This window comes from Rana temporaria, chromosome 4 (genome assembly GCF_905171775.1).
Source record: "Rana temporaria chromosome 4, aRanTem1.1, whole genome shotgun sequence".
NCBI lineage: Eukaryota > Metazoa > Chordata > Amphibia > Anura > Ranidae > Rana > Rana temporaria.
In genome coordinates, this window is record NC_053492.1 from 446,006,439 (window position 1) to 446,020,636 (window position 14,198).

Genomic DNA, 14,198 nt, shown 5'->3' on the forward strand with positions numbered 1-14,198 from the left:
ATGGCTGAAGGAAGCCAGCAATGGGAGTCCCCTTATTATAAGTTTACTTAAAAATGTTGCAAATAACAACTCATAATAAATATCTTGAAGTTTGGGGCCTGTGGCTAAATTATATAAATCACTTGAATGTTGATCACTCTTTCTCTTTAATTGTAAAAAATATATAAATGTATTTTATCTCCGATATTTGTCCACACGGGTTGGATCTTTTCCCATATCTTCACTCCCCCTTCCCTTCCTTCCTTAATCTATACCCCCCTTTTTCTTTTCTCTATATATTCTAATTTATTAAACTTTAAATCCTTTTATATTATCCAATATACTGTATTTAACCAATCTGAACTTAGATTTTTTTTCTCTCTCTTTCTTCTTACTTTAGGTAACACAAAACAGAAAGTTACTGTGGGCTTTTTTTCCCCCTTCCTTTTAAGCTCTCATATACAGTGCCTTGGAAAAGTATTCATACCTCTTGACATTTTTCAAATTTTGTCATGTTACAACCAAAAACGTAAGTGTATTTCATTGGGCTTTATTGTGGTAGACCAACACAAAGTGGCACATAATTGTGAAGTGGAATGAAAATGAACATGATAAATGGTTTTCAAAAATAAATACCTGAAAATGGTGGCGTGTATTTGCATTCAGCCCCATTTACTCTGATACCCCATAACTAAAATCTAGATGAACCAATTTCCTTCAGACGTCACCCAAGTAGTAAATAGAGTCCACATATGTGCAATTTATTCTCAGTATAAATGCAGCTGTTCTGTGAAGCTTTCAGAGGTTTGTTAGAGAATCTTAGTGAACAAAGAGCATCATGAAGGCCAAGGAACACACCAGACAGGTCAGGGACAAAGCTAGAGAAGTTTAAAGCAGGGTTAGGTCATCACGAAACACTGTTCAATGCATCATACGAAAACGGAAAGAGTATGGCATAACTGTAAACCTATCAAAACATGGCCGTCCACCTAAACAGGCCGGGCAATAATAAGAGAAGCAGCCAAGAGGCCTGTGGTAACTCTGGAGGAGCTGCAGAGATCCACATTACAACTATTAGTCGTGCACTCCACAAATCTGGCCAGTTGAAAGAAAGCCATATGAAGTGCCATTTGCAGTTTGTGAGAAGCCATGTGGGGGACGCAAACATGTGAAGGTGCTCTGATCAGAGGAGACCAAATGTGAACTTTTTGGCCTAAAAGCAAAATGCTGTGTGGCAAAAAACAAACAAAAAAACAACTAACTTATTATGGATGTCACCAAAAGACTGTAAAAAACTAAAAAACCCTATAACTAAACATTTCATTTCCCTTTGGAAGAGATTCAAGACAAATAATTCACTTCAATCCCTACACAACCCTTTATTGTCATTTTATAAAAACCCAGCTTTCTATCCTGCATGGATATTCCCTAAATCCTTAAGGCCCCGTACAGACGAGCGGACAGTCCGATGAAAACGGTCCGCCGGACCGTTTTCATCGGACATGTCCGCTCGGAGATTTCTGTCTGATGGTTGTACACACCATCAAACAGAAATCCGCGCGGACAGGATACGCGGTGACGTGGCCGCGCCGTCGCCGCGACGATGACGCGGCGACGTGCACGACCCTGGAAGGTCAATGCTTCCACGCATGTGTCGAATCACTTCGACGCATGCGAGGGCTTTCGGCCGAGCGGAGATGTCCGGTGAGTCTGTACAGACGACCGAACATGTCCGACGGACAGGTTTCCAGCGAACATGTTTCTTAGCATGCTAAGAAATTTTTGTCTGCTGGAAAACGGTCGGCTGGACAAATGTCCGCTGGAAAACTGTCCGATAGGCCGTACACACGACCGAACATGTCCGCTGAAACTGGTCTGCGGACCAGTTTCAGCGGACATGTTCGGTCGTGTGTACGAGGCCTTAAAGAATGGGCATCCAGTGGTGTCTTATATATGTACAAACTTTTGCATGCCTCGTCATTTATCACCTTCCCATCCCTATGTGAAAAATATGGTCTTCCGCAATCAGAGTTGTTTAGATATATTTACAAATTAAAAACTTTTTTACACCTCTGTTGAACACTACAACTTCACTGACACAACTGTCCAGTTTCGAAGACATATGTCAAAAAGACCCCCATGCCAGAGGTGCAATATCCACTATATATTCGCATATGCTGATCCATTCCTGTAGAGATTAATCATCTTATGTTGGGAAGTGGGAGGAGGACTTGGAACGTACACTAGAGATTTCAGAATAGAACCAAATATGGTCAACAACTAAAACAGCTTCCCACATAATGGCTAGTGAAGCCAACTACAAGGTACTGACTAGGTGGCACCTGGTACCAGCCAGGGTAGCCAAATATGTGCAGAACTATTCGCCACAATGTTTTCGAGGGTGTACAGATTTGGGCACATATCGTCATATTTGGTGGTCATGTCCTAAAGCACAAACATTTTGGAAAGGTATATTTAAAATTGTAACCAAATTACTAGGGAAAACAATCCTTACCTGATCCTGCAATGACACTACTCAACTTAAAACAGGGTTTGACAAATTTGCTTGGAATCTAGGAGCCAGCTAAAAAAGTTAATTAAAAAAAGTGTAATTTTTTCCCAAAAAAGTGCGCTTGTAAGACCGCTGCGCAAATACGGCGTGACAGAAAGTATTGCAACGATCGCCATTTTATTCTCTAGGGTGTTAGGATAAAAAATATATATAATGTTTGGGGGTTCTAATTAGAGGGAAAAAGATGGCAGTGAAAAATAGTGAAAAATGACATTAGAATTGCTGTTTAACTTGTAATGCTTAACTTGCAATACCAACGGCCACCACCAGATGGCGCCAGCTCACACATCTGGTGGTAATAACTTGTAATACCAACGGCTCACCACCAGATGGCGCCAGCCCACCTTGTAAGCCAAGTCGCCAGGACACCATTTCTAGTCGCCATGACGACCTGGCGCCCGGGATTTGTCGAGCCCTGACTTAAAACCAGACTCTATTTCACATACTCAATTCAGATTGCTGGTGCAACTCTTCACAGCAGCCAAACAGACACTAGCAAAATATTGGAAATCACCTAAATTGGTCTTACATGAAGCTATAGCTAAGATGAATTATACCATGACCCAAGCCAAGATGGCTGCTATTGAATTGGACATGATCCCCAAGTTCGAGAGGATGTGGCAGCCCTGGATTGCATATATTATGCCAACCTTGGACAATAGAGTACTACTGCCATGGTAGCTGAATCAGTGTGTTATAAATGCCATTGTTCAACATCTCTTGGATTGGAGCGGTGGCTCTTGGCTCGACCACGCGGACCCCCCTTATGGTTCCAGTACCCTCTTTTTTTTCCATTTTATGTTCTTTTAGTTATCGTTATTAATGTATTTGTTCGTTTTTCTCTGTTATTTGCCATTTTACTATTATGATTTTGAAGCTCCCTTTGTATTGTTAATAACTCTTTGCTTCACAGAGGACAGTATATATGTCAGTAGTACTAATAATTACATAAAACCTCTAAACTTAATCATCTTAATGTCATTAGTGACTAAATAGTATGCCATACTTTGTCCACAAATATTTACTTTGTATATTTACATATTGGAATAAGAATATTTGAGCTTCTCTATTTTAAATGTATTTAATGTATTCCCTGTAATGTGTATTACACCCTTGTACTCAATAAAATATTTTTGAAAAAAAACAACAACTAAACAGTAAAAGGTTAGCCCAATTTTTTTGTATAATATGAAATTATGATGTTACGCCGCGAGAATCGTGATCTTTTTTCCAAGCAAAAAAAAACGTGATTCTCATTTTGGCCAGAATCGAGCTGCTCCAATACACGGTATATATTTGTATGTATATTTATTCACTTATGTATGGTAATTTTCATGATTCTGTTTTTGATTCCATTCATGGTTGAAGCAATTTCTACTTTTATATTTTCATTTAAATTATCACAGAGCCAATATATTTGATTTTTGGATTTAGCGCCACACCATCTATGCTGTAACAATTTACTGTGTATGTGGCGACACTACAGATGTTGGCAGCATTATCCTTTACCAGTGAGGTTATTGTTTTGGAGTTTTTTTATTTATTTTTCCCACTCTTTACTTATCCTTTATACCTCATTTACACCCCTTAGCACATACATACATTTTAATTCAACACAAGTTTTACACCTTTCATTCTACTTTAACATTTACGTGTATTTATTGTTCTTTATTTTCTTTTCTTCAAAATATTCAATAAAATATATTATGCCACAAATGTAGCGCATACACGCTACAAACCCTTTCAAAAGCTGAGCGGAAAGGCATGGACAGCGTGTCTCCATTGCCTTTATTATAAGTGATTAGAAGACTGTAAACTGATAGATGTGTGTACTTAATCTGTCATTACACCGAGGGGTCTTGATAGCTCAGCTTCATAATGGACACTGAATACTCTCTTTCATCGGTGTCATGGTCAGCCTCAATGCTACATATAATACACCCTTTCAAACAAGAAATATGTTCCCCTGTTATGGGGATTCCCTGATAAGTTCTCGTTTTTGCTGGCTGCTCAGGACAGAGAAAATGACCATAAAGGCAAGTTTAAATTAGATAAAAAAAAACAACATGAAAGTGGTTGTAAACCCTTTACAACCACTTTAACCTACAAGTAAGCCTAGATTAAGGGTTACCTGTAGGTGCTTTAAACATCTCCTAAACCTCCACGGTTTAGGAGATATTTATTAAAATCACGGGCGCCGTTGTCTATGACGCAGGCGCACTTTAGCAACGGCGATCGTGCCGTTCCAAAAGAGAGGCCGTGACTGGCGGCTCTCGCGCGCATGCCAATCACAGCGCCGTAGCCGCGATTCCCAGAAGTAAACCCCGGGAAAGATGTCGGAACGCCCAAGCTGTGTACGAGGACGGCTGCGGGGGCTTTGGTCGGAGGCATTGCATAATGAGCTAGTCTGCCTTTGTCTTGCAGGTTTTTTTTTTTAGCTTGTTTTGTGCCTTTACTTCTCTTTAATGGCCGAATAATATTGATCAAAGTTTAACAAATTTTAGCTGTCGGAGATAACAATACCGTTCCTTACCCAATCAGCATATCTGTGAGCTTTACAAAGCCAACATAAGCCAGTTCAAAAGCCCCTCTGTGTCTGGACTGCAGCAAGTGGTGCTTGAAATATTTCCCCATCTCTTTAATCTGGAAAAAAAATACATAAAAACAGCAAGTTAGACAAACCTGAACATACATACAAAATTAAACTATTGTTGGTTTTATGCAATTACGGAATCCACAAAGCATAACTATAAAGCAAGTTTCATTTAAAAAAAATGCTTTGCTCGTAGCATACTGCAAAAAAAAAAAAAAAAAATTTGATTTAGCAGGTTTTATTAAACAATGGTTGATATGCAAAATTATGGTCTTAAACAATTATACAAACCACTTCATATACATATAGCGATACTGCAAAAGGAAGAGAAGCAAAATGTACGGCTTCCTCTGGAAATTACATATCCTTGCCAGACAAGGAAGGAACAACGCAGATGAAATGTGCAATGCAGCTTTTATGGGACTCCTCTGGACGTATGGCCCAGAAAACCTAAGAAAATAAGGACTTTTCGGAACTACCTCCCGAAATGGAAGAGTTCTGTTAGTTTGACCATTCAGGAAAATTGACAGTGTCTTTTAGCTGATCTCCTTTTCCCCTTAAAATTGATTGAATTGAAAATTAAATTGATTTAACGGAAATTTTTTAATTGATTGAAAATTAAAAAGTTCAAAATGTAATGTTAAAATTTTAAATTGATGGAAGGCTTCTGTTAATTTGACCATTCCGGAAAATGGACAATGTCTTTTAGCCGACCTCTTTATCCACTTATTAAGGGGCGACAAATTAAAGTGGTTGTTAACCCACTTTCACATAATCCGTTTTTTTTTTTATAGTTTTCAATTATTTTTATAAATTTTGTATGCACATATAAAACCTTCCATATCATTTCAAAGACAAACATACAAAACATAAAAAAAAAAAACACAAAAACACAGATATGGATCTATCCTATAGTACATTTTTCTCAAAAGACCGACTTTTTCAAGTTTCTCAAAAGAAGTAAAAATTTTAAACATTGGAGATATTCCACCGTCTCCCCCCCCCAAAAAAAACCTTAACCCCACAAACAAAAAACACCCCCACCGGCTCTTTATTCCATACCGTGAAAAACCTATCCCTGTTCCCATGATCTCCGTACCCATAATCCGTTCTGCCTCTTTATACAGTGCGCCCCGTCATTGTGTTTTATTAAACAAAACTCCCCCTTTACAGTATATCATGGTGGCTCCCGGGACTCATGTAACTGGCTGTCTCTTCTCTCTGCCCGTCTAACAGAAGCAGCGGGAGAGGCCAAGATTCCCCAGCAGAGGGAGAGGAGAGAGGAGACACGGCCAGTCACATGATCACCAGGAGCCGCAGTGAGATATGGTAAAGGAGGAGTTTAATAAAAGCATGGGCAGTGCATAAAGAGACAAAACGGATAGTATACAGATAAATGTGTTATTCCTGCAGTAGGAGGGGATGGGGCAGCACTGTCACTAGGCGACACGTGGGGAGGGAGGAGGACAGAAGAGGAAACACACATAGAAGGGCTGCGGATGACGGAGGTACGTAAACTGACCACGGTGTCATGGCTCAGCAGCCATGACCATCGTGGTCAGTTTACATAGGGAGGCAGAATCAACCAGGTTTTTTAGGTGTTACAGGGGTCCAAATTACACAGCACAAGCACTGTGCTGTATAAAATGCTTTAAAGGAGCAGGATCCATTTTTGGGGGTTAACAAATGCTTTAATTCCCAGAATGGACTGTAAAAAAAATAAAACAAAGTTTGTGCAGGAGCATTGTTGTGGTGGAGAATCCACTTGATAGGACCAAGTTCCGGTCTTTTCCTCAAACAGATTCCTGTAATCTTTTCAGAATTTTCAATGTTGGTTGACACTTTTACCATGTTCTATCAACTCGTAGTGAACTATCCCCTTATGATTAAAAAAAAAAAAAAAAAAAAAACACCAGCTTGAGTGTACAAGGGTTTGGACCCGTGTGTTTTTGCCTGCCCACATGATTCAAAAACAAACACTTGATTTCTTCATAGAATTATCACCATAAGCCTGTTGTAACACAGCATGGCACTTTTGCCAATTTTCATGCAACATTTGATGTTGATCTGCATCTCCAGATTCCTGTCACTCATTTTCCATGTAAAGAGTGTAACGTACACACGTGTTGGGGCTTGGGCTCTAGCTACTTCCCACAATACAGAGTATTTACAGTACACCCAATATATATTTTTAGATATGAAGCTCACTCACACCACTACCTGGATTTCTGCCTTTTGTTTTCTTGGGATGATGTTTTGTGTCCCACAGCTCCCAGTACAGACAATTTGGACAGCCTCCGATTCCTCGTCCACCATTTTCTCGACTTATTATGATGTAAGTACTCAGAGGGATGAGCAACTCTCTCCCTTTTCTCCTGTACACATCCTCCCCGTTGAGGGGTATAACATTTGATCATACTGGCCTACTCGTGTTTTGTTTTTTATAGAGTTGCATGCACCTGCCCCTGAGGAGTGGCATTATCCCCGAAACGCGTTGGTATTTTAGGATGCATGCTCATGCCTACTGATAGGAACCAATTTAGACTCATCATCTATAACCAACTGGTCATACTGTCTTTTCTTGCCATTGATTATACTACATAGTGCCATTTAGATGACGTGTACATATATGAATTTGTAATAAAAAAATGTATCCATATTAAATCTCTTGTCTAGTTTATATGCCAGCCATCTGATATGTATATGTAATGTATTTATGAGGTCAAACCATGAATGTCTGTGCATGCATATTAAACCTTTCTTACTATTATAGTTATGTATTGTCAGACTTAATATGCCAATTAAATATACTTTCAAATTACTTCACCCCCACAAATCAATAGCCTCATTTAAAGTCCCACTTTCCTTTTTCTCATACCTGAACCAGGGATAAAGGCTCATACTGTGTGCGTCATTAAAAGTCCCAAACTCCCCTCTATTATTCCATACACCCGTGTTATTTCATCTACCAGGGCCGCCATCGGGGGGGGGGGGGGGGTTGCCGGCCGACCCCCTTTTGAGCTTGCAGCTGAGAGAGGAGAACATTTTAAATTTCTGCAGTCCCCCCTCCCCCTCATGTCGCGGCGAGAGGAGAGAAAACACTTTCAGTTTTCGGCCCGAGGAGGAGGCGAGTGAGATGCCAGTGTCATTTTCGGCAACCATAGCCCCCCCCCCCCCCCCGGTTCTCAATACGCAAGCCAGCCCCCCCCCTCTCAATTCGCAGCAGCACCCCCTCCCCCAGTTCTCTGCTCCAGGGGGCCCATGCCTGAAGCTGTGTGAGGGACCCCGACATTTATGATGGCAGCCCTGCCTTCTACTTCTACCCTGTAAAGACAACTGGTCTGCGACCCAACATGTCAGAGCACTCGAGTGCGAATGGCTGAGAGACTCATCACCATAGTGCCACGGCGCGGACATTCTGGGAATTCAATTGTCACACCTCACATACCTTTGCAGCACTACCTTCATCCTTCCTTCCTACTACCTTGCACAGCCTCAAAAAAAAAAAAAAAAAAATACCTGGTGCTTTCAGGTATGGGACGCAACCTCCTACCATTATAAACTGATGTAACCACCTCATCTAGGGATTAGATTTTTGTTTTTAATACTGATCAACATGCCCATCTATAGGATATCTCCCGAATCTCTCCCATTCCCATACTTTGGAACTCCCTACCCCAAACTGTCTGACTATATCCTACTCTGTCCACTTTTAGGCAATCCCTGAAAACCCTTCTCACAGCCTATCCTGCCCAGCCTATCCTGCCCTCTTATATAGTAAGCTCTAATGAGCAGTGTCCTCTGATTCCTCTTGTATTGAAATGTATTGTAATATACTGTCTGTCCTCTCTTTTTAAAGCACTGTGCAAACAGTTGATGCTATATAAATCCTGTATAATAATAATAATAATAATAATAATAATAATAAAAATAACTAGCACTATACTTGTCAAAAATTACATCCACTATGCCTAGCAATGCATAACTTCCTACTAACCAATTTTTGTCACTCCAATAATAGCTACCTCAGGTTAGAAGATACTCTCTTCATGACCCATTTAACTTGAGTACAACTATTTCAAATAACCAAATAGAACATTCAGAAACTGTAAAGAATTCCAGGTTTGGAAAATAAACCAGCGTGTCCTTGCTGCCCCGATAAAGCCAGACATCTGTGCAATGTCAGTTTTTATAAAATACACAAGATCTCTGCATTCCTGATTCACTCACCGCTGCATGCGTGATAAGAGAATCTAAAGAAAATATGAATCACGTGTAAAAGAGAGAATGAATGGGAGAATGGGAAGAACAAATGATTGGAAAGATAAGGAAAGTTCAAGCTCACTAAATCTTGATAAAACTAAAGCATGGCATTGGTACCACTTGGCGCTTGCCGATATGGCAACAGGTACCAGCCACCATTCTCTGAGGTTCTTGAAGCAAGACAAAGCCAAGAACGATTACGAGACAATGTACTACAAACATGGGGAGGCCGCTGACTTGTCAAAGTCCCAGAGGTTTGCAATTTGTCCTAGAGGCTTACAATTTGACAGCTTGTAGAACAGCCAGGAACTTGTTCAACATGCTACCATCATCATTGACCGGGCAGAACAGACACGACCAACTCGTTGGCAGCCATGGACCTCAATTAAAATAATTGATGTTTCTGTGCTTTTACCCCCCACCCCCTTTTTTTTTTTAACATTGATGATGGGATCTCTTATCAAGGTTTCAGATTAGAGGCTCAAAGCATGAAAGCCAAAAGAATTAGCATGATGGCCAGGCAAATAGCATTATCATCAGGACAGCAATGGCCAACTATGTGCATCTTTAACCTCAAGCTTCCTTTAATAACACAGCTCTTGTCATTATCATTAACAGGCACTTTAAATATTTTTGTTTCTGACAGAATTTGTAAAGGAAAATAAAAACGTTCAGACGACACAATAAACGGAACTGCAGTTTAAAATAACAGCCGTGCGTGGGAATGGGAGGCTGTATGTGGGACAAGATAACCTCACAAATACTGAAGCCAAATTAGAAGCAAAATGCTCAAAACACCTCGTCTTGTTCTCACGTCCAACCCATCTTCAATTAAGCAAACCTTTGTCTAGGCTGCATGTAGCTTTGCATGCAGATCCTGAATCATGATTAAAACTAGAGGTCGACCGATATGGGTTTTTCTCTGGCCGATACCAATGCCGATATTTCATAATTGGCCGATATTTTAGGCCGATTTTTGCGGCCGATATTTTAGGCCGATTTTTTTTTTCATTATCTCAGAAAATCTAGGTTGGGGAGGAGGTTATTGTTTAGGGTGGAGAGGTGGAGTGCAGCCTATCAGTGTCCATCAGGGCCCACCAATGCAGCTCACTAGTGTAGCCTATCAGTGTCCATCAGTGCCACCTCATTAGTGTCCACCAGTTCAGCCTGTCAGTGCAACCTCATCAGTGCCTACCAGTTCAGCCCATTAGTGTCCATCAGTACCACCTCATTAGTGCCCATCAGTGCCACCTCATAATTATTAAAAAAGAAAAAAAATACAATCTTGGTCATTTTAAGGAGGGGGGTACAGAGAGGTGGTTGTGGAGGAGGGGGGTACAGAGAGGTGGTTGTGGAGGAGGGGGGTACAGAGAGGTGGTTGTGGAGGAGGGGGGTACAGAGAGGTGGTTGTGGAGGAGGGGGGTACAGATAGGTGGTTGTGGAGGAGGGGGGTACAGATAGGTGGTTGTGGAGGAGGGGGGTACAGATAGGTGGTTGTGGAGGAGGGGGGTACAGAGAGGTGGTTGTGGATGAGGGGGGTACAGAGAGGTGGTTGTGGATGAGGGGGGTACAGAGGTGGCTGTAAAGCTACCTCTTTGTACCCCCTCCTCCACAGCCTCCTCTCTGTACCCGCCTCCTCCACAGCCACTTCTCTCTGTACCCGCCTCCTCCACAGCCATGTGTTGTGGAGAGGGGTGGATGGTGCTGGGCGTGGGTGGGGATGCGTTGTGGAGAGGGGTGGGAGGAGATGCGTTGTCGAGAGGAGTGGGTGGTGCTGGGCATGGGTGGGGATGCATTGTGCCCCTTAACATAAAATAAGGGTCACGCTGATGGGCATATTTTATGTTAAGGGGCAATCTGATGGGCACAACAAAATGTGTCCATCAGTGTGCCTCTTAAAAAAAATATGCTCATCAGTGCGCACATTAAAAATATACCCATCAGCGTGCCCCTTAAAATAAAATGCGCCCATCAGAGTGCCCCTTAACATAAAAAAGTGCCCATCAGCGTGACCTTGCCCAGCAGTGTTAGTTAGTGTTGACAATATATGCCCATAGTGATCAACGTCAATGAACGCATATGCCACATACCTAGCTAGAATGCAGGGGAGGCTGCAAAATAAGAAGCCGGGAAGGAGTAGCAGGGGGCGGGGCGCGCACTGGGCGTCACGCCTCTACTTGCAACGGAGAGCCAGTAGAAGACCCGGGAACCAGGAGCAGCAGGGGGCGGGGCACGCAAGTGACGTGGGGAGACAGGCGTGGCCCGCTACTCGCAATTTGAGCAAGGAGTGGACCGCGAGCTGCAAGGGGCGGAGGAAGGAACGTGACGTCACGCCCCTATTTGCCGACGTACGTAGACTTCCAGGACCTGCGGTGAGAAGCAGAGGCCAATGCGGATGGAGGATTCATGATGAATGCGGGGACGGGGGCACTGGTGACTGGTCAGTACATGACTGGAAGGCAAGGGACCTCGCGGCCTGGATATTGTAGCCGCGAATCGGCCGATGCCGATTTCACAAAAACGGCCAAATATCGGCCGATATATGGGTTAACCTCTAATTAAAACTATTGTAAAGTCTTGTTTTTTTTTTTTAAATAGCAAACCTGTTATACTTACCTCCTCTGTGCATTTGGTTTTGCACAGAGCAGCCTCGATCCTCCTCTTCTCGGGTCCCTCTTCGCTGCTCCTGGCCCCTCAGCAAACAGCCTGCTATGGGGGCACCCGAGCCGAGTAACAGTTCCGTGTGTCCATTCAGACACGGAGCCCCGACCCCCTCTCTCTTCTAAATGGCTAACTGACTTTGATTGAAAGCTGCAGGAGCCAATGGAGCCGCTGCTGTGTCTCGGGCCAATCAGTAGGAAAGTCCCGGATGGCGGACATCGCTGGAGAGAGATGGGGCTCAGGTAACAAATTAGGGGGGTGCTGTGGAGGCTGCTACACAGAGAAGTTTTTTTTTTTTATCTTAATGCATAGAATGCATTAAGATAAAAAACCTTCTGCCTTTACAATCTCTCTAAAAGTGGTTGTAAACCCACTTTTCAAAAAAAAAAGAAAAAAAAACACCTGCAAGACAAAGGCAAAATGAACTATTATGCATAGCATACTAGCTCATTATGTTATACTCACCTCAGATCGAAGCCCCCACAGCCGTCCTCGCACACCACTCTGGTAGCCGACATCTCTCCCGGGTGTTACATGTGGGTATCGCAGCTCCAGCACTGTGATTGGCCAGAGCCGCAATGGCGCCACTCCCACGGATGCATGCGGGAGCCGCCAGTAACAGCATGACCTCCTTTAGAAACCGCACGATCGCCGTTTCTAAAGTGCGCCTGCGCCGTTGTCTATGGCGCATGCGCCTTAAACATCGGCGCCCATCATTAGTGTAAATATCTCCTAAACCGTGGAGGTTTAGGAGATATTTCGAGCACCTACAGGTAAGCCTTAATCTAGGCTTACCTGTAGGTAAAAGTGGTTGAAGATACATGGTTTTATATGGCGGGGTTACCACCAGAAGTCTAGAGATGGTGCTAAGGGTGATTTCCATTTCAGTACGATGGCCTTACTTGCTTAGAACAAGAGAAGGCCCAGTATGGTTCTGGTTGCTCTCGTATAGGCCAGTGAATCCAGAAGACCCAGCAGGCACACAAGTGTTCTATTCGTTTTTATGCAAACCTTCACGGATATTAGCCTGGATTTTGAGGCGCCTCGGTGTGAAAAGCTGCCATCGCCTGAGAATAGCACACATGCTTAAGCTTCCATTTTAACATAAATATTTTTCTTAAAATAAAGGCTGAATGAAGGCATTACTTCACACAGAAATATACCATTAAAGTCTGCTATCGAGCTGTGCCTCCTGGGAAAATTCCTTTATTTTATCCCGGATTTCAGCCTTTGTATTTAAAACATTGCAAAGTATATTACCTCACAGAGCTGTGCCAGGCCAAAGACTGTCTTTATTTCCAGTGGTCTGCAGGAACTGCTCTCTTTTATGTGAGATTTATGTGAGCATTAAGTAATCTTACAGCTTCTCTCTGTGCAAATATTTGCATTTTCGGAAGAGTATGTTTCTAAAAGCTGTATAAATGTTTCTTCTAATTTTGGGTAATTTTGCTCTGGATTATTGTTTTGAACAGTTTTCTGTGATGTAAAATCCCAGCTGCAGGATTTTAGCATATTTAGCAGATTAATACCTGCTTTTATTTTTTTTACAAACTAGTGATATTTTTCAGAATACTAGATTCTGCAGGGAGGATAAGTTTAGTGCAAGGCTTGTCAATCACTGTAGCAAATCAGCAATATGTCAGTTTCTCTCAACAATTTACCTAGCACAGGAAATAGGGGTAAAGACGCGTTTACTGAGACTCCAGGGAGTTTTCGTAATCAGATTCCAATGCAATGAATACTTATTTTTTTAAAGCCGTTATCAGCCAGCTTGAATTATTATTTAGTGCAGAAAAAAAAAAACAGCCGAAAAAAATGTATTTAGAAATCTAGTACGGTTCCAATATCAATTCTAAGCATGTGTTTTTCTCAGAAGGTAGAATTACACATTAAAGACTAAGCTAAAGTATATCTAAATCAGAGGATCTTTTTACATATACAGACCCCTAATATGTTTCTGTACCCATTTTACAGGCCTGTCAAAATCTTTATCATCACCAGTCCTATTAGGTACCAGCATGACTTCAAAAGATGTCATTAACTTGGTTTTACTTTACATAGTAATAGATGGAAAAGAACAGCTGAAAGAAAATCATCAAGATTTAATTATACGTGTTTATAGGAAAACCA

General features: G+C 41.9%; 1 protein-coding gene across 3 annotated transcripts in view; it reads right to left on the reverse strand.

Annotated features, from left to right (window-relative positions):
• Positions 1-14,198, reverse strand: part of THADA (THADA armadillo repeat containing) — a 779,727-nt gene that overhangs the window by 609,503 nt on the left and 156,026 nt on the right. For all 3 annotated transcript variants that reach the window (XM_040351533.1, XM_040351532.1, XM_040351531.1), the window contains exon 22: positions 5,085-5,194. In XM_040351533.1, the coding sequence (XP_040207467.1) occupies positions 5,085-5,194 (110 nt within the window). The remainder of the gene's footprint in view (positions 1-5,084; positions 5,195-14,198) is intronic.